The sequence below is a fragment of the Manacus vitellinus genome, unplaced genomic scaffold (genome assembly GCF_001715985.3).
Source record: "Manacus vitellinus isolate BGI_N305 unplaced genomic scaffold, ASM171598v3 scaffold_44_pilon, whole genome shotgun sequence".
NCBI lineage: Eukaryota > Metazoa > Chordata > Aves > Passeriformes > Pipridae > Manacus > Manacus vitellinus.
In genome coordinates this window covers 698566-723213 of record NW_021940565.1, presented here as the reverse complement: position 1 = coordinate 723213, position 24648 = coordinate 698566, and the positions used below count along the sequence as shown (strand labels likewise).

The following is a 24648-nucleotide window of genomic DNA, read 5'->3' as shown; positions in this document are numbered from 1 at the left end:
CTGGCTTCCCTTTGGCATAGATGCCATGAATTTATTTCCCAATGTCCAGCAAAGGGGCTGGATTAACAGGGTCCTTCCTGTATTAGGTAGGAAGCTACTGGTAAAATGAGTATTGCTCAGTCTCTGTCAGGAGAGAGGTAATCCCAGGGAAGCAGATTACTGTAAACAGGAAGATCACACATGCAAAAGGTGGGGGAAGGGTTGTTTGTACAAATCTGTTTCTGTTAAACAGCTCCATTAACAACACAAATCCTGTTTTAAATTACATTTAACCTCCCGTGGTCAACTTTTTATCCTGCTGCTTTTTTTATCTACACCAGAGGTCATAAAGGAACTATATGGGCGTTCAGAGCAAACAGTTACCAAAGCACCAAATAATTCTTACACAGGTATTCTCCATAATTTCTTTCCAATAGGAAAAACAGGCGGACGAGGAGCACGTCAGGGAACATTTCAAACTTTTCACCTCTTTTCACATGTTTTGGGGTACTGGTCTTCAGAGCTGCATAATTTCCTTCTAAATCAGAGCCCAGACAATGCCCCAAACCACTGACCTGTGACTGATACTGGAAAAAGAGTTCTCCAACCATCCCATCTTGCTGGCCCAGCCCCTAGCTGACCCTCTCTCCTTGCACACCGTAATTCAGTAATTTTCCATGACAGGAAGATCTCAGTTGTAAGCTAGGAACTAGGAACCTCTGGCTTTCAGTGGTCACCCATGGCACACAGCAGCCTATCAGCCAACTTCTATTATATTCCACTGTCTATAAGGCACGTAGGATAAAGGGTTAAAATACTAATTGCTCCGGTTATGAAGCTCTCCTGCTGGTTTTGACCTATTTAAAAGCCAACCTACAAGGCACAAAAGACTTCCAATTACTGAGCTTACCAGGGAGAGCACCACATTGCTTGGAAAACAAGCCTGTGGACAACAAATAACCCAAAAGATAAAAAAAATAACCGCTTAAAAATGAACTTTCTTTTACCAAACTGGTGCAAAAGGAAAGAACTCAGCCCAAGCACCCAACTAGAGCCAAGCCTCCACCCGGCCTTGCGGGACGCTGTACGTCCGCACGCTCCAAGTAATTCCAGCACAGTCCCCGTGTGTTCAGAGAGACTTTCCCCGAGATCAGAAAGGCAAATTCAATACTTAGCCACTCTGCCAAGTCACAGGAGAGAGAGCCTGGGCTGTGATGCAGTGGGCTTTCTGCTGCCTTTCCAGCTCCCAGCCCTGCTGAGCGAGACTGCACCTTCCTCAGCATCACCTGCGAGACACCTTTGCTCTGCCAGGGCTGCAGCATCAGGTTTCTCTGTCCAAGCGTTCATTTTGTAGGCACCACACCCTGCTTCGTTTTCCAACTGCCAATTAGCTGAACATCCTATTACCTGGTCAACAATTCTACAAGTCTAACCAGTTTCATTATTAATTTTTTTTTTTTTCAAAAATCAGAAACTTAGGGTAACTTATTTAGCTGCAAGTTCTACTCAGGTGAGATTAGGCTTTTTCTGAGCCTATTGTTTCAGTCTTCCACTGGGATTCTGTTTTCTGCCAAGGTCCTACCCAAAGCCTCACTGTTTGAATCCTGGATTTGCAAAGCCCTTCCCTGCCTGTCCACTGTCCCTGTGGATCACAGCTTGTCTAACAGAAATTCAGCAGGAGAGTTCTCCCCACTCCTCTGTCAGCTGGGCTCTGCTATTAACATTTCCAGTTGGTTTGTTGTGATGGACCAGAGATGCTCAATTGATTCACTTTCATTTCACTGCTAAACTATAGGTGAATGCTACGTGGAGGAGCTCAGGCTTTGCACAAAAGCATCAGCCATAAAGAAACATGTTTTTAATAAAGGGTCAAGGCATGCCAGCACCAAGGGGAAGGTTTGTGACAGGCACTGGGATCTTGTTCAGTTTTCACTGAAAACCAAACAACTGTGTGAGGACTGAAAAACGCTTGGCTGAAAGAACTATGTCCACCAAATCAGGAGAGAGGCGTCTCTCCGGAAACAAACCACTCCTCCCCTTTCCCCATCCTCCAGCGTGCTGATAGCAACAGATATAGTGAATGAATGCAAGCTCAGAGTGACTCAAGCCCTAATAACGCATTGTGTAACACAGATTTCTATCCTGACATCTAAATCAGGGTGAAAATCCCCCACCCTTTTTCAAAAACCAGCATTAAATTAGCACGAACCCGAAAAACCCAGCAAGTTTTGCCTCTGCTACTGACACTGCCTGTGCTATTTTCTCACTGCAAAGACACAGGGAGGGAGGAGCGAGAACTCACCGAAAGTAGAAGAAGCTGCTGCTTGAGGAGTGGTACCGTTTCACCATGAACCCCAGAGCCATGGTTACCTGCTGCCCTGCAACCCGCCGGGGCCCATTCCGAGCCGGCACACGGCGGATCCTGCGCTCCACACGGACCCCGCGCCACCGCTATCCCGTAATGCCATGAAATGACTTTCAGCAAAGCAGGAGGATTCCCACGTGGCACTAAATCCCAACAGGGCAAAACCCTCCCAGCTGTCTGCAGGGCTTTACTGCAGTCACCGAGACCATATGCAGCCAGTCCCCAACCATCTTTGCTCCCTCACAGTAAACAAAACTGTTGGTCCTCTTGGAAATACTCTCAAACTCCTGCCCGCAAACTGAAAATATTAATTTGGTCTCTCCTTTCAAATGTAAGCCTTTTCTCGTGCTTTTTTTACATGTTTTATATATTAATGACACTCATTAATACGTAACAAACTCATTAATATGTCACAACTTAATAATGACAAACATTACAGACGAACAGGTGAGTTGCAAAGCTCAGAGGATGCAGTAGGAAACAGGCTGGAAAAGCTGTGGAAGATGCTGCGGTGACACGGTGCCAGGTCACCTCATGGAGAGAGCTCTTGGCAACCTGGTGAGTTGCTGTGCTGGCCACACACCTGAAGAGCCTCATCCACACCTGCTGTGGGTCACAACCCAGCAGAGCCTGAGTTTTTCCATATTAGTGCCTTGTAAACTAAATGTGCAGATCCACGTTTCTGGAGGGGCACCACAGCTCTCTCCACTCCCCCAGCCACTAACCCAGACACACTGAAATAAGAGTTAAAAGCCAGAAAACAGAGGTTGGCCAGTTGCTTTCTGCTGGAACAGAAAATCTGATTATGAAAAATCAGCAACTCATCTCCATCAATGCTCCCTACAGCATTCCTGGCTCCTTCCTATTTTGAATCAACTCTGAACAGACAGCATCCATCCTCTGTTCCCATTCAGCATGGCATGCAGTGTTACAGTATTCCAAATCTTGAGGTACACCAGGATAAATAATTTTCCCTACTCCAGAATTTTAGAGATATTTATCTACAAACATCTCCACTTTCTTAGCAGGACCCAAAGATCTCAAAAGCATGAGAAAGCAATATGACAGTAGCCTCTATTTCCTTCTAATCCTTGCAGGGTTTTAATTTATAAAGCTCTATAATACTTTCTTTGAAGGCAGGGTTCTTGTATTTGTCAGAACAGGAAAAGAGAAATACTATCAGTCAACCTGGCCCTAAAAACCTGTGTAACACCATGACATCACCTAGAACCACCTGCTTAAAATGGGAAAGGGCTGACTCACCAGGGTAGGACAGGAAAGTTTTTGCTGCAACAGATCAGGACTCATACAGAACACAGGGAGAACAGAAGGTGAGAGAGTGGCAACTCCTCCTCACGAATTTAGAGTCAGCTGCTATGTTCAATAATGCCACCATGTGACAAAGCACCTGGATTTTATGCTTTGCAGGCCATCAGAGAAAATCCACGTTTCATTCAAGTCTATTTGATAATTTGTGCCAACACCTGCAGGGAGTAGAAGGGGACAGGGAGTAGATCTATTTTTAAAGAGACTTTGCTGCGTGTAACATCATGCCTTAAACCAAAGTTGTAGGAATTAATTACAGCTACATTTGTTGGCTTTCCCAGAATGACAGCACTTCCTTGACAGTGCAGAAGCAAGTATCCAGTATAAGTACCAACTTCAGGAAGGACAACCAGATTATTTATGGCATATTTATTACAAAAATTCAAGCAAAGCTGGTTACAAACAACGGTAAAAATAACAGGTACACGTTGCAACACCCTGAAAATAAAGATTTATAAGAAAACTTGACTCAAAGCAGACTGGGTGGACATTACCATGACTACAGGAGCAAAGCCATCCACATGGACAGTCACAGCTGGGAAGCAGTAGGGTTTGCTGTAACTCCTGACGTTAACAGACCTCCAACAACCCCAGCCTTGCTATCTCCCTGATGTTATGGTGCTGCCTTTCAGATGGAGAAGACAGCACCATTGATTGAAGCAGCACAGCATGACAGATACAACTAATGAATTCAACTCTGCTAAAGGAGAAGGGGAAAGGCACTGAACAATGTAAAAATCACAGAAGCCTGGAGTGGCCTCAAGTACGGGGCAACCTGTTTTTCACTCAGTCTAGTTCTCCTGCTGGGCTACTGTGGAATGTAACACAGAGTAATGGTTAATAAAAACGATCAAGAAACTTTACAAATAGTTAGGAAACACCATGTGTAAGAGCTTTTGCTTGCCTCATATACAATCCATTCCCAGTCTGAATCGCCAGCCAAAAACTAAACAAGGATATACCAAATGAAGCACTAAAAGGGTCAGAAATTACTGAGTCTTCCAGTTTTCTGCAAAACAGACCGTCTGTTCATTGTAGTAACACTGCAATAATTAAAATACCAGCACTGCAATCATTAGCAAGGATCCTTGGTGTGCCTGAACTGCACTGTGCATCTCGGGGCTCTGCCAGCGCTGGTGGAACCGACCTGCTCACACCAACACAATTCCTCATCTCAGCCACAGCACTATCTGCAGGCAAGCACTGCCTGCAGCAAGGCAAATTTCTGTAAAGCTGATCAATCCCATGGCTTTGTATCCTGGAATTGGAAGTCTGCAGCTTATTTGAGATGGATGCAGCAAAAGGTATTGGAGTCCATCTGCTTAACCCGAACTTACTGACAGCTGTTCAGAGCAGTAAAGTTTGCAGTCCTGTATCAGCAGTACATTGCACACTAAACTCGTAACTTGTATCAGTCCACAAACCACCCATCTGCCAGCTGCACAATAAATCCCTTCCTTGCTCTCCTCCTGGGAGTGCTCACACGTGCTGTGAGGCACTGAACCTTACCTGTCCTCGGAATTGTTGGGAGATGGGAGACGGAAACTTATGTTCCTGTCCAACTTGGACTGGCTCTTTGTCCTCTTGATGGATCCTTTCAGGCGTTTACTGAAGAAGCCCTAAAATGAGAAGTTGCAGAAGTGAGGCAGGGAAACTGATGCCGGTAATAAATCAATCCCTGCACTGCCTCCGAGTCCAAAGGCAGCAGCGATTCCCGGTGATGCCCATTACAGAACAGCCTGCCCTGGGATTCCTCTGAGCAGCAAGAAAGGCAGAGCAGGATTGTCAGTGACAGTTCCAGGATGTGAGAGCTTCCAATTGCAATAATTAGCACTGCTCACATTACGAGGGCACTTCAATGAATTCCGGCTATTATACAAGAGAAACCCCACGATTATAACTCAATAAGGAGTATTCTTCATTATATTTGTTCCTACTTCCCCTTTACATGCCATGTTTTTAATTCCTGGTGAGCTTAAGAGTACAGATGTCTTTTACTATGAGCTTCTACTGTGCCCGCAATTGCACTTAGGTTTTCCTTTTTAATTTAGACATAGCACGTTAAATCTTACAGGAATTTGAAGTTTCAATAGTCTCACTTGCCAGAATTGAAAATTTCAAGATTTCACACACCAGTGACTTCAGATATCAATTATGATATTGGTATCAAGGAAAGCTCAATTCAGAAATCTACTTAGGATCTAAAAATAAACTAAATCTTCAAGAAATCTGTCTTCAAAATACAGCTGTTCACGGAACAATTGCAGCCCAAAGCCATGTCAGTTGGAGGGAGCCTCTGGGGATCATCTCCTGCTCATTGGGGGTGTACTGCCAACCCTAGGTCAGACTAACTCTGACTTGGTCTAGCTAAGTCTGGAAAACCTCTGGAGATGAAGGGAACAAAGGAAGGGCAGTCTGCTTTCTGCATCTGAAGGCAGGGCTGCATTTAAGGCTGCCCTTCAACCTCTGGGGCTTGCCAGCCAGCAGGCTCCTCAGGGGTGAAAGCTGCTATCTTCTCCTGATACAGTGGAAAAGAAAAGGCCTCATATCTAAATATGGGAAAAAAATCCAAGAACCCACCCCCCAAATGTACACAGCATGCTGGGGGAAAAGGTACTGTCAAAAGGGATGAAGCATTTTCAGCTGTGTGTGCCACTCAAACTCTGCCCATGATCTTGCACTTTCCTTAGTCCTGGTATTGAAAAAGTGCCTTTGAAAAACCCCTGTAATCAATAGATGCTTTTGGGCTTCTCTTGGGGCCACTGCTGGAATTCAAGTAGAGGATGCACAGCGCTTTCAAAGGCACTTTCATATATTCTGACCTCTCAGCATAAAAGGTAACAAACCCAGCCACAGGGATTCAGACCTGGTGGACCCTGGCTTCAGTCCAGCACCTCTCAAATTGCAAACATGAAATAATATGTTTTTCTCCCCTTAAGGGCAAATAAGACAAAGCTGACACAATTCAGCAGGGGTCCAAAAGTATTTCTATCAAATCATTCCAAATCCCGCTCAGAGAAGGATGGTGAATATTCATTTTCGTGTGCATGTACAATTTTAAATTGGCACTGCTTTAGCATTACTGAAACATGTTCCAGGTTTAATTGAACATAGTCTACTCCCCAATGGAACAAACATGCTGTCTGGCGTTGAACAGGGCTATCTAGAGCTGACAGTACAAAAAAAAAAATAGGGTATACAAACATATTTAAAGATAAAAGTTATTCAAACAAAGGGTGTTCTTACTGGTCATCCTTCAAAGGCTTGAAAACATTTGCAATATTTGCTCTTTGCACCTCGCTGGCAGCTCATGCAGGGCCAGTGCTTACAGATGGACAACCTGGGAGCAGCATGAAAAATTCACATGTGCCAGAACTGAGCAGAGTTTTTCCGACTTCCATTTGCCAAAGGAAATGCTTTTAAACACTGAATGCAGACATAAAAAAGGATGCAGTGATGAAAAATAAGCTCCTATCTGCAACAATACCACCTAACTGGAAGTTTTATTTCCTCATGCTACTGTAGAGAAGAAATCCCTGCCAAGGGTTATAATGCAGCTTGTATCATTAAAAAGACAAAACCACCATTATTGCTTTTCTTATTGTCTAGGTATTTCGTTTAAATACTTATTTCAACACAAAACAGACTCCTGTGTGGTTCTTATACCTAAATGGAATGAAGTCTCTCAGCTTTAAGAATCGTCATGAAATTTCTTTAAAAACAGTGGGAATTTTACTGCTTAAGCCAACACTCTCAGACAAAAAAATATGTAATTTTATTACTCAAACTGCCAGAGATGATGAGACGATGTTCTCAGTAAAAAAAGCACAAAATATTTGGTTGGATGAATCAACTAGGATGCAATTTGAAGCGATCAGTACCATGTAAACACAGTGTTTCAAGAAGAGACCAGTGAGAGAATAACTGTACAAGAACTGTGCCTTAATCCCCTGAGAGACAGATTTGAGGGTCACACGTAGCGGGACGAAGTTCCATACAAATTCCCCTCAGAACCACAGGAGGTTTAGGGGAACAGGGATGGAAAAGAGAGACGGGGAGAGCAAGCAGTGGAACACGAGCACACACAATCTGTGGAACAGGCTCAGGGCAGGTTCGTCATCTCGCCCAAAAGCATCAGGCACTGGGGTGAGAAATCCCAATGATACAACATCTAAAAATAATTCAATCCCACTGAGAATTCTATTTGGAAGTTAAGTAACTTGACTGTCACTCTGCCAAGAATCTCCACAGGAGATGGGATAATCCACCAGGCTGTTGGAACTTCCCTCCATAGCTGCACGGGGAAAGCACAGAAACTCTGACCCCCAAGTATTTGCAACCCAGGGGAGGTGGCTGCTGAGGGCAGCTTTGGCTTTAGGAAATACTCACTCCAAAGATGCCTGACAAACAATTGTCTGTTTGTCCTTAACCTCAGAGCAGCACATGAACTGTCCAACAAATTCAGACACAGCCCCAGCAGGAGCTACTCAACTCCTTGGCTGCTGCTCCCCACACACAGGACGATTCCTCACTCTGGGGAGAACAGCCCATGCATAATAAATAATGATTGTCTTGGTTGTTTTGAAAGGGAAAGGTTAATTCAGCCATGAACAAATAAAACTGCATGTAACCATAACACAAATTATCCATCGATACAGCGCAGTGGCATTAGTGGAAGTTTCAAAGCACTAAAACCAGGGTAAAAATGGGTGATAAAAAGGTTTATCTCAGACTCAGTGCTGTTACCTACATTGGCTTTTTCTGAGGACAAACACATTGCCTTTGGGAGCCCTGCAACGCATCCTGAACATCTTTAATTCTCGATGAGGAGCACCAATGCATTATTAATGACACCAGGTGGGTAACTTCATTTACAGAGCGATGAGACTTATTCTCTCTGAGGGGAAGGGCTGGATGGGTACAAAGACAACCCTCAAGTGACTATAGATGACAGCAGAGCTGCCTCCCCGCTGCTGTGTGTGGTGAGGACATGAAGCATTTTATTCCTCAAGTTGCTCACGAGCAGATATCAAGAAAAAAAAATTAATGTCATAGCCAAGTGAAAATGCTCTCCTGTGCCAGCAACATTGTAAAGCTATGGGAGGCAAAGAAGCAGGGGAAGATAGCCAGGTTGTAAAATGGAAAGATAAAACTGGTAGGATATTCTAGGAATGAGCAGCAAACATGCAGAAGTTAACAATTCCCTACAAAACAACATCACAAGGCCAATCTAACCAGCAAGGAGGTGGAAAAGTTTGCTTACGAGCCAGATAACCCTCAGTATTAAAATATTAGCAGCAAGTGCCTTCAAAAAGTCTCTCAGCCACTCATACAGTAGAAAAGCAGAGGAAAACAACTCTAGGTACACCTTGGAGGCAATATACAGAACAGGACAGTGACTTACAAAGTCACATTCCACCATCAACCCACCCAAAAAAACTGGCACTATGACACTGAAGAGGTGGTTTGTGCACAGGCAGAAAACAATAAAAACCATGTCTGAATGTACAAACAAAGGATAAAGCCTGATAAAAGTAAAGTGCTGTTATGTAAATCTGCCATAGCTCTCACACTAATGCATCACTCTCCTGATTTTCTCATCTCAGCAAGAAAACTAGAACAAAACAGAACTCCAGAAGTATAAACTGATTAAAGGCAGACAAGAGGGGGATTTACAAATGATATGTTTTAAAGACCAACTATTTATTTTAGGAACAAAAGCAAGAAGGGATTAGGGATGTATAAAACAAATAGAATGGAAATTACCAAAGCTCCTCATGCACCCTGTTACATCAGAAAACCAAGGGGCAATTTCACATGAGAGGCAGCCACGTTTCACTGATTGTCAGGAAACCTTTCCTAATGCTGCCTATAAATGAGCCCATCCAATTCTCCACCACAAGATATTATACAGACAAATTTTTTCATCAAGATTAAAAAAGGATTATGTGTTTATATAAGGAAGAATAACATATGTAGCTGCATTAGTCAGGTTTAAAAATAACAAGAGTGAGCAATAATCATGCTTCAGGACACAAGCTGATCAACAGCAAGGATCAGGAAAGATATTTTTCCCCTGATGGGACAGCACTGCAGATTTGGCCGGATAACAATTTCAACTTTCCAATGAAAAACGGTCTACAGCCACAGGAGGGATGCAGGACAGGATGAACAAGTTTAGGAACAGTAATAAGAAACCCAAGGAAATGCAGAGGATACTGTAACAGGGATACGTTGATAATACACCTGTTAATAAAAGGCATTATATAAAATTGCTTGCATTCTGAGTGATATGCAGTCAAAAGTACTACAGGAATCACATTTCCAAGTCACTGGCAATTCAATTGGAAAATTCATGAAGAAGCAAGAACTATCTGATAGGCAGGGAGGGCCACATCAGCTTTTCAGATCCCAGTTCAGCAAGGTGTTCAGCATGGACACAACTGGGAGTAGAGCCTGGCTGCCCTTGTGGGACCTGCCCACAACAGGGCACAGCAGAAGGAAAGAGCATCCTTAAAAGCCCCTATCCAGGGATTAAGGAGTATGGGTCAGAAGTCTGGCTGAAGAACAACAAAGGAATGGTGATAGACAACATATATGATAAGAAGCAGGTCACCTGAGCCTGACATGAAGGGCAGGCAATGATTTCCTGACCCTGGCTCCCTAGTCCCCTGGCATGCAGCCAGTAAGCAGCCCAACACTTCAGAACACTTTCTGATAACACAGCACACATGCCAATTACAAAAATTAATGGAAATGAGCTTTGTGAAAGCTCGTAACACAAACCTGGCTGCAGGAATATCTAAAAAGAGTAATTACAACAAGTGATAAGGTATCAAGGTAGAAGAAAAGGGTCCAATGGGATGTGGTGGGGATAGTGGCACTACTTGCTTCTGCTTAACATCCTTGTTAATCATCCAGAAGAAAAGTTAAACAGCACATTAATTACACTGAGCTGTATTAAATTAGGAGGTGAAGTGAGGGCTGGGGAGGACAGAGGAATGACACAAAGGGTTGGGAGCAATTAGAAACTGGTAACATGCATTCCTGTGAACTTCAGCTCCAGAACTTGGAGAATCAATCGAAGGGAATTAAAAGCACAAGAGCAAGAAAAGTGATAAAAAGACCAGAAGGACTAATTTGCAGAGGATGCATTAATTAAACTTTGCATAACTTGACTGTTACGGAGATGAAGAATAGACTGAGTCGGTACATATTTAAATACTGCTAACCCAAGGACAGCTGGAATGTGAGCAGTGTTTAAAGCTATGTACATTCACAGTTCCCTACATAAACTAAGGAACAAAAGGAATTGGATAAAGTCAGATTTACACCAAACATGAGAATAATGTTCCTGCTGTTGAGGTCCACCAGACAGTGTCACAGCCTGGATATCTCCATCATCTGACTCAACACTAAAGTTTGATGTAATGAACAAATCTGCTTTGGCAGCAAGACAGTGTGAGGGTTATAAATCCTGTGAACAGCACTGTTCCAGAGTGAAGATATGGATGAGAGCTTAGTGAGCACCCTGGAGAAAGTCAGTCACCCATTTGTGCCTTCTGACACAAAATTCACAGAACAGCCACCACAGCTAAGCCATCACATCACAGGCAAGTGATAAAAAATTAGACCAGATTCAAACAAAAGTGTCACAGCAAGAAAAGCTGGAAAATGGAAGGAAAAATGTTCATCTCTCTTAAGGGGACACATTTGAGCACAGCCGGCTTTTCAAGGAGGATGCCATGCTGCCTCACAAAATCCAAATCAACAATTCCAGCTCTGCACTGGTGCTGATGCAGAATTAAAACCATGTACTTGTATGCCATGGGGTCACACAGCCAGCACAGCTCAGACTTGTCCTGTCCTGGCAGCGCGGCGGGAGCAGAGCAGAGCTCTGGAGGAGCAACAATCTTGCTGACTGCATAAAAGATGAGGCTGGGCAGCCACGAGATCTCATCAAGCTTTGACCTTCACTTGGGCTGGCTGCATTGTCTTCTGTTCCATTTAGCTGTACTCTTAAAGAGCAGAGAGGCAGACAGCATTTCTATAGATCCAATTATACCCTCGACCAGAAACAGACCAAGGAAGGCGATCTGCAAATATCCTCCACCAGGGTTCCTATAAAAATCATTTTATTTACTTCAAAGATTGCGTTTGGCTTTCCTGTCCCATTTGCACTTGTTTCTTTGCCTCTCTCTCATCTTTTTTTTTTTTCTCCTATTAGCCAGCAGACATGGATGAATCATATATTATTTGCGATAACAACCCTACCCCAAAGGAGCCAAAACCGGGGAGCACAATGTGAGTCTGAAGAGCGGTTCAGCAATTCCTCTCCATCCTGCCACTGCAGGAGGTCTGAAGATGTGGATAACCTCATATTTACCCCTGATCCTAGATTCCAATGGCAGAGAATGTGTCAGGTTGCCACAGTGCTCCACAGTGCCACAGTAGGGAACGGGATGCACGGAGACCGAGACGCTGCCAGGACATGGTGTGTGTGGGAAGGGAAAAGCTGGTTCCTTGCCCACTTATGTGTCACGGTGCCTACTTGTAGCCAGTTCCCTCTGCCTCCCTATTTGTTCAGTCAAATAGTACTCATTGTTAAAAATACGGCTTTTTCTATATATATAAACAGAATGCATCTGTCTATATGTGAGGAGGCACATTTCTGAAACAGCTGAGAATTGTCAAATGGCAATTTACACAGCTCCTAGATGGAGGCTGATGTTTTAACTGAGGATAAGAGTATTTGGGGAAACTGGGAAGAAAAAGGACAAGCACTAAGAGCTCTTCTCTCTGCGTGCACACCTTGTGCTGTGCAGTGTCAGCACTAGCAGAATCCCCTTTAATCCCCTCAGTGAGATAACCAGAACGAATCATAGAAGGGTTTGGGTTGGAAAGGACCTCAAAGATCATCTCATTCCACCCCCTGCCATGGGCAGGGACACCTTCCATTATCCCAGGTTGCTCCAAGCCCCGTCCAACCTGGCCTAGAACACTTCCAAGGATGGGACAGCCACAGCTTCTCTGGGCAACCTGTGCCAGGGCCTCCCCACCCTCACAAACACATGGCACATGCTGGTGGTTTGTCCTAGAGAAGAGTATAACTCCTGAAATTCTGCTTTTCACACACTAGTAAGTTTAAACGTACATCTTTTCCTCCAGTGCACATGCAGGAGGTAGAAAGGCAAATTTCCTGAAGTTTACACATCAGCCCTTTAAAATAAATCCTTCACTGACCACAGCCACTGAAGAGACTACTTAAAAAATGTCTCGTTGAGGAAATGTTTGCTTAAAGGCAATTATGCTGTTATAAATCAAAATTCCAGATGCTAAAGCAATGCCAATTAGCAGTATTAAAAAAACAGATGCCTTGTTCTGAGAGAGCACCACTGCCTGGTGTTTGAAAGGAAAAAACCTGCACAGAACGTGCTGGAAGCCACTGTCCTATTGAGAAGACAGCTTTTAAATAGCTGTTCCGAGATGCAAACTTAAAAAGCTGTAAAAGCAACTTATTATGAAAGTCTCAGCATAATTTTCTGTCAGGATGGAAGAAGGTTAAGCTGTCCCCTGCCTTAAGCTGCTTTCTGTTAGAAATCCAAGCAGTGAGTGGAAGAGGTATGGCACAGAGTCAGGGCCATGGAAAGAACAACTGAGACAGCATTACTCTGCAGCTGCCCCTGGCCCTCCAACCTGCACTGGAGGTGACAATGTCTGGAGAAACAAAACAGCGAGCTCTCTTACTGTTAATCTCCTTTATATGTAGAATAAATCCCTGTCAAATAAAGACAACCTCACAGACACACATTCAAAGCTGTTACAGGCACCTCTTACATCCTTGACTTGCAGCTCTTCCCAGACCACTGATCTGCAACTTCCATGAGGCACCCAAGTCACCTTTCCTACTTCTGAGAGCTGGGAAATTCTTATTATCAACCCAAGGCAGAAACATGATTCCTCCCCACCTTCTCACCCACCTATTAGGTGTGTGCCAATCCACCAAGTTAACAGCGTGTTTGGTTTCAGGAGTTTTGGCCTGAGCTCATCTGTATTCTTAAGCAATCTGACTTCTAATTGCAGCTTGCTCTTTTAAGCAGATCACAAGCTGGCATGTTTTAAAACAGGGTGATCTCAGCCCCCACCTGCACCACAACCTGCTAAGGACTAACAGAGTGTAAATGGGTTACTCAGAGCAAAACCTCCAAAGCCAGAAGCCTTGTCCCCTTGAGAAGGACAGGAGGGTGCATTCTGCTCCTGGGCATACAGGTGGTCAGGCAGACAAGGCAGCAGAATCCAGCTCCACCTGGCACAAATAGCTTCTAGCTCTGTGCTGGTTTATGCCCAAAAAAAGCATCCATGTGCTGCCTCCAGAGCCTGTTTGCTGGAGTCCTAAAAGCCCAGCACGCCACCAGGGAAAATAAGAAACATTCTGCGAGGTCCTTGATTTGAAAGGGAGCAGGAGCTAAGAAGTATCAGAGAACTATTAGACAAGAATTAGAGAACCATTAAACCTTTACTTAAGAGATAAGATCAGCATAAAAAAGTTGTCCCAAAAAAAGGAGGCATATAAAATAAACAATATAGATAGTCATCAAACAGTTCTGATAGGCTGCTTGCAGTTGTCAGACAAAAACTACTACAATGCATGTACACATCTAAAGGCAAGGGCTATTACTTATACATGAAGGCAGAGAGAGCAGAGAATTTCTTATAGATGAAGAAAAAGATCAGACTTTTGAAGGCTCTCAGAGTTCAGAAATCTTCCTGGAACTCTGTGGACCATGGGCTCAGGATAAAATTCTCAGAACTTGACATAACAGAATATTCGTGTAACAGCTTCACATACAACTAGACCAAGGCCCTTTTCTCCCCAAGTACCACCCAGAAAACAGGTCTCTGAAGTGACAGAGGGCTGTTCATAGAACACAGAATAGCTGAGATGGCAAGACATTCTCTGGAGATTGTCTAGTCCAACCCCCTGCTCAAAGCAGGGTAAACTAGAGCAAGATGCTTAGGAGGATCTGAGCCCAGTGTACTTTGGAATATATCTCCAAGGATGGAGACTCCACAACCTCTCCAGACAACTTGTTTCAGTACTCTGTCACAGTGAAAAAAAAAAAAAAAAAGGGTTTTGTTGTGTTTAACTGGGATTTCTTACAGTTCAATTTGTGTTCAGGGGCTCTTGTCCAAAGAGCCTGGCTCCATCGCCTTTACTCCCTTCCGTCAGGTATTTACACACACTGCTAACACTTCCCTCAGAGCTTTCCCTTCCCAAGGCTAAGCAATACATTCTGCTTTAACTGCTACTTCAGGTGTCCTTTGAACTAAAGGGAAACGGGATTCATGGTCTTTCAACAAACATCAGTTAGAAGTCCAGGTTTTGTTCTGACAAGGAAGCCTTTATAAAAGGAATATTCTTCCCAAGGAGGACAGTCAAGCACCAGAGAGGAGGTCATTGAGCAAGACTCTGCATCCTTGGAGGTGTTCTACCCCTCACTGGGGAATGCCCTGAGCACCCTGATGTAAGTTGTTCCAGCTTTTAAGAGGGGATAGATCAGAGACTTCCCTTCCAATCTGTATTACTCTATGACTCTGAAAAGGGACCAAGTAAGGATACCCAGTATATTCACTGCATCCCCTGTCCTTTTCTCCATTCCAATAAATCATGAGTTAACAGGCTGCTTTAAATACCATGTATTCTAGAAACTCTGACCAACATTAATCCTTTAATAATTTAAACAGCTTTCATTAAATCCTTGGCTGTTTCTTCATTTTATTTTTTAAATGACACGACGTAGGATTTATCCAAAACCAAAGTTTCACACACATTTGGATCTAAAGGGAGCTAGGAAGTGTGCTTAGAAGGGATGAGTGTTATCTAAAGCAAAGCAAGGATATATACACAAAGCTGCAGAAATGGTACTTGTGTCCAGAAATGGTACTCATGTCCCTAGCAAACATCCAAAAAACTCCAGTGTTCACTAGCTAATTCTTCTCCTGGTTTTCCTCAGGTTTTAAAGTAGGCAGATTACTAGCATTTGTCCTCAAGTCTAATAATAGAAATACCTTTGTGCTTTTGGATACACTGACCAAAGACTGAGACAAGCAAGAAAATCCAGGCTGTAGCTGAAAAACTCTCATGCAGACTCAGAGCCAACCAAACTCAGGACAAAAAAACCTGAAGAGCTAAGGAGGAATTAACACACCTGCAGAAATTCCATCAGCTTCTGAATAAGCTATAAAGCCATTTCAATTTTCTATGTACTTCACTGGCACGAGGGGAAAATAACACGGCATCGCCAACCTAAAGGAACTTCTTTCCTAGTCAACACTGAATATGGAATGCAATCCCTGGAGGCGACTTCAAAAGTATTTATATAGGTCGCTGCCCACATTAACTCTGATGTTTCACTATCTGCAACTTTAGATCGAGGCAATGAAAAGCAGCAAGCTTGGGATCTACCAGATATTATCATTGATAATACATGACACTTGACAGCAAAGCCCCCTTGGTCAACTAGAAATATTAACTAAATATTCCTTCTTCCCCCCCAGCTTGGTTTACACTGTGATATTTTAATCTCCTCCTCCCATCCCACAAGACAGATCCCCCTTTGCAGGGCAGGCACAGCACACTTACTGGTACTCGGAAGGGAGAGGTGTTGGGAACGTCCATGGAGTTGGTTTTCTCAGAGGTGCTGGTCCCCGAGATGCTCCGTCTGCGAGGAGATCTCTCTGCTGGGACCTCTGAGGAAGAGAAGAAGAAGAAGAAGGTGGTGAATGGGTGCCTGGGGGTGGGGAATAGTCAGGTTTTGTGCTCTGCAGGACAGACTCCTCAGCAAAGTTTCAAGTGCGTTACTAAACTGCTGAACTAACCCACCTATTTCTCTAGATCATATTTACTTACTAAATTACAGTGGCACTTTCACTGGCAGGTCCCAGGTTGTGAATCTGACTTGACTATAGGCAATTAAAATTAAAAATGCTGGCAAAGATCAATACCTAGACATATTTAATATTCTGTTACTGTCTGAGAGACAGTATTCAGAGAACTTTAATATATTTATTAAATTTAATTTTTTTTGCGTAAGCAATGCAGTAATTAACAGATAATTACAATCAAGACCCAGGGAAGCTCAATTTTAGTCCCAGCTGAATGCAATTTGACAAAGGTCAAAGTTTGGTCGTGTGTGATCCCACTACTTGCTCAAACCATGCAACCAGCAGAAGACTTAGAAGTGCCTGGGTAATATGACATATATATCTCTGCAGATAAAAAAAAATAAATAGGTCAACTTCTCCTCATTCTGGCAGTATGACCTTACTAAGACACGACTTTGGCATCTTAAATCCATGCAGGCTGATCTGACGAGCACAAATATTCATAAAAGCTGCACTGATATGTTTTTCTAGTATAAATACTAGAATAATAGCATAATAAAGTATACACAGCATTACGACCCTCTCCACAAACACACATATACTGCACATAAATGCATTTTTATATATAGCTAGATATGCATATGTATGCATACAGATACCTTTATCACAAGTGCTGCCCATCTCCAGCTCAATTGCCAGACTTTAAGGAATCCAGCTTCCCAAAACGCCCCCCAGCAAGCACGGGGAGGGAAAACCCCACTTCCTAGCAGAAAGTCCATTGTTATCTTCCGAATCTCAAAGGGAAGGAGCGAGCCGTGACTCCAGCCAGTGACATTTTGAACTCCTGCCGTTTTCCTTCCAGGAGCCAGCAGCCGCAGCTCAAACTTCCATTCCCGGCCCGCCTGGCCCTGGGGATCGCTGCTCCTTCCACTCCCGGGAGCGCCGGGGCTCTGCTCCCCCTCCCTCCCCGGGGCTGGCGGGGAGCAGGCGAGCGAGGCAGCAGCACACAGGACTGCAGCTCTTCAATCAATCGCTCCGGCTGCACATCCTCATTACTTACTTTCAGGCTATTAACAGACGCCCAACTGCCGGCTTCCCTCCGCTCTCCCGAAAATTTCGCTGTACATCCTGATTCACAGCGGCAAAAAAAAAAAAAAAAAAAAAAAAAAAAAAGCAAGCAGGGTTTATGGAGAGAGACAGCCAGCTGGTGCCACGAGGAGCAGCGTTTGCCTCCAAAGAGCCGAAGGGGAAAAAAGGAGAGGAGCCTTCTTCGGGGATAACATTACTTGTGATGTCTCTGCACACCGGATTTTGATTTCACCGGAGTTATAATACGTCTCTCCCATGGATGCTTGAGGACCGACAAAATGGAGCATTTACCAGAGGGGAGGCTGAGGAGTCTGGACCCTGCAGTATTAGTGTCTCACACGGTAGATATTTATCTTTAAAAAAAAAAAAAACAAAAACACAAAAAACCCCAAACGGCTGACATTGAGCCTCTCGGTCTGCTGAGGGAAAGGACCAAGAGGGAGAACAGCCTCCTAAACTGGGCAAAGAAAGTGTAACACACTGGGAAATGGGCAGGGCACTGCCGGCCGTGGGGACGATGCACGAGCCCTTCTCACACGGACCAAGCACATCTTGGGCTGTCAGAGCTCGTGGTATCCATGTCAGAACGAGACCCTCTGGGAGAGACTCCTGCAGCTGAACAGCAGGCACTTTTTCCTACAGCTGAGGAAGCATCACCTGTTCCAGAGCTGGAGGGTAAGTCCCCACCAAGGCACCTTTAGAGAACAAAGCCCTTGGAGCAGGGCCAGTGCCAGCCCAAGGTTTTCAAGTCAGTCCCACCATCTCAGGAGCCTCTGCAGTGCTGCCAGTTTTATCTGAAGATGTGCTTTAGTGTCACCAGCCGCCTCCCTTGTCTATACAAAAAGGAAACTTTATTTTCTGCAGCACCTGTAAGTCCTGCCCTGCCCAGAGAGAGCTGGGATACACAGGATTCAAAACACTGCCTCTGCCGTTCCAGCTGTCCACGTAAGGAAGGCAGACGGGAGCGATATATTCCCTTGGAACTGGGGGGTAGAGCGAGCACCTTTTATGTTGCACTGCATAGTAAAACATGTAACGTAATAGCTTTGGCTTTATCCACTTCTCACGCGCAGGAAATCACATCAAAGCTGCCCCGGTAATTTAAAACAGTCTGTTAACTTTGCTGAGTCATAAGTGAAAACAGGAGCCCGAATTCCCCACCGTTTCCAACCACACGTTCTGCAGGAGGGGCAGTTTGGGAAAGAGTTTTAAGTTTGAACTGAATGGAGTTGAAAAGCTACCACAAGGAATGTGCCCTGGCTCCCCTCGCCTTCCCTCTCCCCCCACACGCACCCAGCAGCAATCCAAGTCCTCTGCAAATAAAACACTGAGATTTCATCAGTAAAATGAGTTTTTTTTCTTTTCTCAGGCCATCACAGAAACGTAGCATTTGGAGAAGGGAAAATAAAATATTCACTAGGTGCCTGCAACAAAGTAAAAACTACCTTTCCCTCTCTTCTCCTTCTAAAAAACAAGAGTAAATAAACATGCTTAGTCCCTAGAAAAGGAAGACCCAGATATAGCAAAATTGTCGGGAAATGTTAACTGGAAATCAAAAGCTAAAGCAACTTGCTGTGACACCCGTAGAACAGGATTTTTGCTGAGTCGTGTAAAAGAAATCTATACTGTCACCACCAGGCAAAAAATTAGACAGTTCCCTCCCCTGCTCCACTGGTAATGCTTGGGGCTGCTCTTGCATAATCTTCACCTGCTGTAAAAATCAATGCACCTCTCACCACCTTAGTATTAAATTACAACTGCTTTCTGCATTGCTCACTCTCAGGGACCAAGGCTACAGATAAATCACATTGTTTATCCATCAAAATAATCTGAAACCCTTTTCAGCCACTCCTGGTTTCTGGGAAGAAAGGTGAAAAAAAAAAGGTAAAAAGGAAAAAAAAAGAAGGCAGATAGATCTTCCCCTTTTCAACCTTCAACAAATAATGGTAGAATCCTACAATGGTTTGGGTTGGAAGGCACCACAAAGATCATCCAGGCAGGGACACCTTTCGCTACACCATCAAACAAATGAGTCATAAACATCCCTATGGGACACTTTTATCACCTCCTATATTGGTGATACACAGTAATATTTATGTAAATAAATGTTTATGCAAGCAAGTATTTACTTGCTATTACTACATAGTAATAGTCAGCTCCAAAGTAGCTGAGCCAATTACTCTGCAGTGGCAGATGCCTCTGAAGAGGGAACTGCCCAAGGATACAATGCAGGAAGGTCTCTTTTCCCATCCTATTGCACCAGTCTACCCTCAGCAATACCAAAGCTTGTTTTGTTGGCCAGAAGGCAGGTTTGTGTAAGCCAGGTGCCATTTACTACTCAGAGTAGTGGTGAGGATTGCCCTCCTTTGAAGGCAACCCTCTCTGCCACAGTGGTGCAGCCTCAGAGGCCTCTGGTCAGAACATGGCTCTGGGGCTTAACCTAAATTTCCTTTTGCTGGGTGCCCTGGCCACTTGAAATCCAAGCCTTGCTGTGGTGGGAGTTTGTATTCTCACTATGGAGAGCTCTTTCTCTGTGTGGGAGAAGCAGAGACTAAACAAAGTTCTCAGATCTGCAGGACTAAGCCACACCAGGTAGGAAGGGTTGGGAGACAGAATAGGAACAAGAAGAGGAAGAAATATCTGAACAGCATCTCTCAGATGGGTATTACCCAATGAAATAGGAGGCCTCACATATAAAAATGTTAATGTTTTATCTTGCAGTAAGCATTCCCTCTCATTTTGCTCACCTGGGGAGAATTCAGACTTGGGCCCAATTCACAGACTGTCATAAAAATGTCATTAAATGCCTGTGTAAGAAGCTTAGGGTAAAAGCAAACTCAAACCCCTTGATCTGGTTTAAGTCCTGAAGTCCAAGTTTGTGTTCTGACTAGAACACATTATGCAAATCCTGCAAGGTATAACTTAAAGGAAAAAAATGGAAATTCGCAGAAATAGCTTTTCCACATTTATCAAGGCAACTAGACAGGGGAAGAAAGCCACAAGAAGATACATCAGAGTGAATGCAACCAAGTCACAGCACACTGTGCACAAAAAGTGCACAAAAGCTGCCAAGCCTGGAAAGGGAAACACAAAGGGAACCCTGCAAAGCTCACTCGCTATAGAACTCCAGCATCAAACAACTGCTAGATACCAACTATGATCAAAAACTCTCCCACTCCATTAGCAGGGGTTTGAAAAGGAGATACTGTGCTTTCCAAGACAAGTCTTGGAAGATGATCCAGGTAACTATAAAAGACTTTTAATTTACAGACAGGTAATTCTGTTGGTGTTAGGCACTTGCATTGTGCTGGTACATTAAAAAAGTGTAATTGAACTAGTGCCCAGTTCAGAAGGTGCAAAGCAAGCAACCTAAATGACACGTAAGTCATTTAAAAGACATTTAAGTCACTGATTCCTAAAGGACTTCACAGTCTGAAAGACAAGATCTACCAGGTAAAGCAGATGAATACTAGAGGAGGCTGGAAGAAAGGGCATGAATATCATAGGAGAGAAAAATTTTTGAGTTTCAAGTACAAACTCTCACAATTTCTTTTTGCTGAATGTTCAGAGGAAACTGTATATGGCATTTAGTGAGTACAACATCAGCTGTTCTTAGACTGATGCATTCACTTTGAAGGGAGGAATGAATCCTCCAGCTCTGCAAACCCAGTCAGAAATTAAACAGATGCATGTCCCTAAACTGCTCAACAAATCCTCTTGTGGTATGTACAAAGTTTGGGATAGTTGTTCCTTTTTAACCTCCTCATGCAGCAGCATCTAAAGCCTCCTTTAATGTTGACTCCACACACAGCCAAACAAATTGCCTGGACAACTGTGCCAACACAAAAGCACACACAAGGAGCTACTGCCCAGGACCTGGAGATGCTGATGTCCTCGTTAGTTCCTAATGATCTTGGACTGCCCCTGCTAATTCAAATTACCTTGTGTTTGCTGCAGAGAAACTGTACACACACAATTAACGCCGATCAGCTGACTCATGGTAACTTGTTCCTGCAGCCTAATTTGTTTAGAGGCTTATGACTTAGACACACATTAGTATGATATCAATATTTATTGTCCTTGTTATTAAACAACAGCCTTGAGCCACAGCTTTCCAAACCAATCTTTTTACTCTCTGTAAGAGGGCTGTGAATTGAGGCATTCTCTAAAAAGCAATCCTTTGGGATTGTCTCACAAGGGACTACTGGCTCTTGGATGCAGCAAAGCTCAACAGCTCTTCCCTGTTCCTCTCCGTGGCCCAGGAGGCTGCTCTGAGCCTTAGCACCCCCTTGCTCACAGTGGCAGGATTTTGCCCCTGAGCAGTAAGAATTATTGTTATGGACACAGGAAAAGTCCCAATGTACTGTAGGCATCCTAGGGACATCACTGAACCTTAAATACGGTCCCACAGTTCAGACACCACTTGAGAATTTTTCTTCTAAATGCATCTGCATATTTCTCCTCTTGAGGAGGAAAACTTTGAGCAGTCTCCCCTGATTTATCTCACTGCCATCACTCAGTCCAGGAGTCAGGCAAGCTGACAGAAATGAGTGGAAGTGGGCTGAACCCAGTGATCAGCTCCTCAAAAGGCACAGAGAAGAAAAACAGAGCAGTAAGTAACAGTTTAGTCCAGTTCAGCTCATTTGCTGCCCTGCACGTGCCCATTTACAACCTAACCTTTGCCCAGCGTGTTTGTAACTACTTCAAACAGGCTGTAACCAAGTTTAATTAACAACTGCACACCACTTAAAAGCTTTTAAAAAGAAATAAGGTCAGGTAACTGAAGGACTGAGGAAATTAAGCACCAAAGTAGTAAAGGCTTCCCAGTAAAGTGCTAAAAACCAAAAAAACCCCACAAAACACAGTCAGTACCCTACCGTACCAAGAAATGAGAGAAGGCTTTTCTCATCTTCCGTGCTGCTATCCAGCCATTCGGCCACATGCCCAGGAGAAAGAAGACTTATTCTCCAGCCAGAAAACTTTTCCATACAGAACACAATAAGTGAACGAAGCAGGGCAGGAAGGGTGGGGAGGAGCTGATGGTCTTGGGATTCCAGTACTCCAGTTATTGTCTACACTGACAACATGGGAGTGTGATCCTGCTCTGTTCCCTCAACCCTATATCTGACACGGCAGGCATGGGTGGGAGCAGTAAGTGGGATCTGTACTAGTTGTCCCTTTGTGTCAGGTTTCAGTCCAAGCAGGAACAGAAGGAAGGCAAAAAAACAAAAACAAAAACAAGAGGAGCAGGGGAAACTGAGGTTTTAAAATCCAAAAGAGGTAGCAGGTTATGATAGAATCAGTTCAAATAAGAAGTAGAAATAGGTCTCAGTGCTGAAGAAGCTCAAAATAAGTGAGCACAATAGCTCACCAGCTACGTGCAATGCATTCCTACCATCCCTCACAGTGTTGGCTTTGTTTGAAGGCTCAGGTATTATGCTTTATGCTGGAAGAAAAAACAGCAAGCTCAGAGGCAATTTAAATCCCCTCCCCATTACTGACGAGCCTGCATTCCCCTGTTTACAAGCCCCTTCCTGCTCCAGCTATTATCCCAGCATCCCAGCCTTCCTTACAATGAATTTGTTCATGCAATGGCAGGTTGATCAATCTGTGGATAGGAAGCTCCCACCCCTCCCTCTCCCCTCCTCCTGCATGGCGGCGGCATTGATCGGCAATAATGGAATCTGCTGCGGGCTGCCAAGGGCAGGAGAGAGGAGGGAACTGCTCCTCTTCTTCAGCGCCGAGCAGCGGGAGAGAGGGAATTGCTCCTCTTGGGAGAGAGGGAATTGCTCCTCTTGGGAGAGAGGGAATTGCTCCTCTTCCCCCGCGGCCGCAGCCCCGCTGGCTTCAGCCAGGGCTGCACCGGGGCAAAGGAGAGAGGTGAGCAGAGAGCAGCATCCTGGGGGCTCGGAGAAGTCATCAACACGAACGGGTGGTTATTTATTGGAAAAAAATAATAATAATAAAAAAAAAGAAGATAAATGGGAAATAATCCTGCCCTGTCTAGACAGCTCTGCACAGCTCTGCAATGAGGACTCGTCGCTGTGACTTTATGAAGGGTCACATTTAATTGTGGCAGCGTTTAAATGTTACAGCATGTGATTTATTCTACACAAAAGAGCGTTTTACAGGTTTACACAGGCACGAGCAGAGACGACTCCCGACTCCTGGTAAGTGAGGGACTCCCGGGCCCCACAAATCAAAATTGCCTTTGTCCTCAGGGGATGGAGCTGATGCGCTGATCAAACTGCACTCTTTAAAGAGACAGCCGCCTTTTGTTCACCAGTTTCTGAACCTGTCTTTATTTTAAATAATTTATACAGTTGCCAATCCCTATTACAAACAAGGACATTCCCTGACCACTGAGTAAAAACCCAAGCTAAAACTACGACACCAAAAGTCCATTAGATCAGCAAAGCAAAAAATTAGATACTAAACAAATGAAGAAGAAGAAGAAGAAGAAAAAAAAGAGCTATCAAGTCCCAGCAGGGAAGAAAATTCCAATTACTAAGACAACCTGTAGCAAGTATTGTTTGTGCAGGGCAGATATTTTCATAAAACACCTGCCAAGCAGGGCAGATGCTCTCCAGAATTCCCAATTAATGAGGGAACATGGGACAGGCTGTTCAGGAGTGAGGTACCACAGCAGCGTGGAAGACTGAGCTGAGCAGTCCCCCCTGAACAAGCGCATCCCCCCACCCCAACATGAACTGAGGGATGAAAACCCAGAAACATTCCCTACATCACAGAAAATCCAGCAGTAGAGAGATCTATTTCCCATCTATGCAAAAACAGCTGATTTTTTTTTTTCCCCAAAAATGAGCTGTTCCAACAAATTTCCCTCTATGTGTGGGAGGATCACGTTTGGTCCAACTTTTACAAGTAGAACCCTTTCTTTCTGTTGAGACTGAGCAAACTGATGATGTAAATCTACTTGCAATAAGAATGGAATAAAAGCACTTTTAGAGAAAGGATTAGAATGTTATTTTTGTCTATCTGGTTGT

General features: G+C 44.1%; 1 protein-coding gene across 4 annotated transcripts in view; it reads right to left on the bottom strand.

Moving 5' to 3' along the window:
* Positions 1-24648, bottom strand: part of RASAL2 (RAS protein activator like 2) — a 106669-nt gene that overhangs the window by 32226 nt on the left and 49795 nt on the right. For 2 of the 4 annotated variants that reach the window (XM_029962252.1, XM_029962251.1), the window contains 2 exons: positions 16314-16420; positions 5180-5289 (listed from right to left, as the gene is read on the bottom strand). In XM_029962252.1, coding sequence (XP_029818112.1) covers positions 5180-5289; positions 16314-16420 — 217 coding nt within the window. Of the gene's footprint in view, positions 1-5179; positions 5290-16313; positions 16421-17214; positions 17257-17615; positions 17658-24648 lie in introns of those variants that run through there. The other 2 variants (XM_018079118.2, XM_018079116.2) reach the window with 2 other exon arrangements.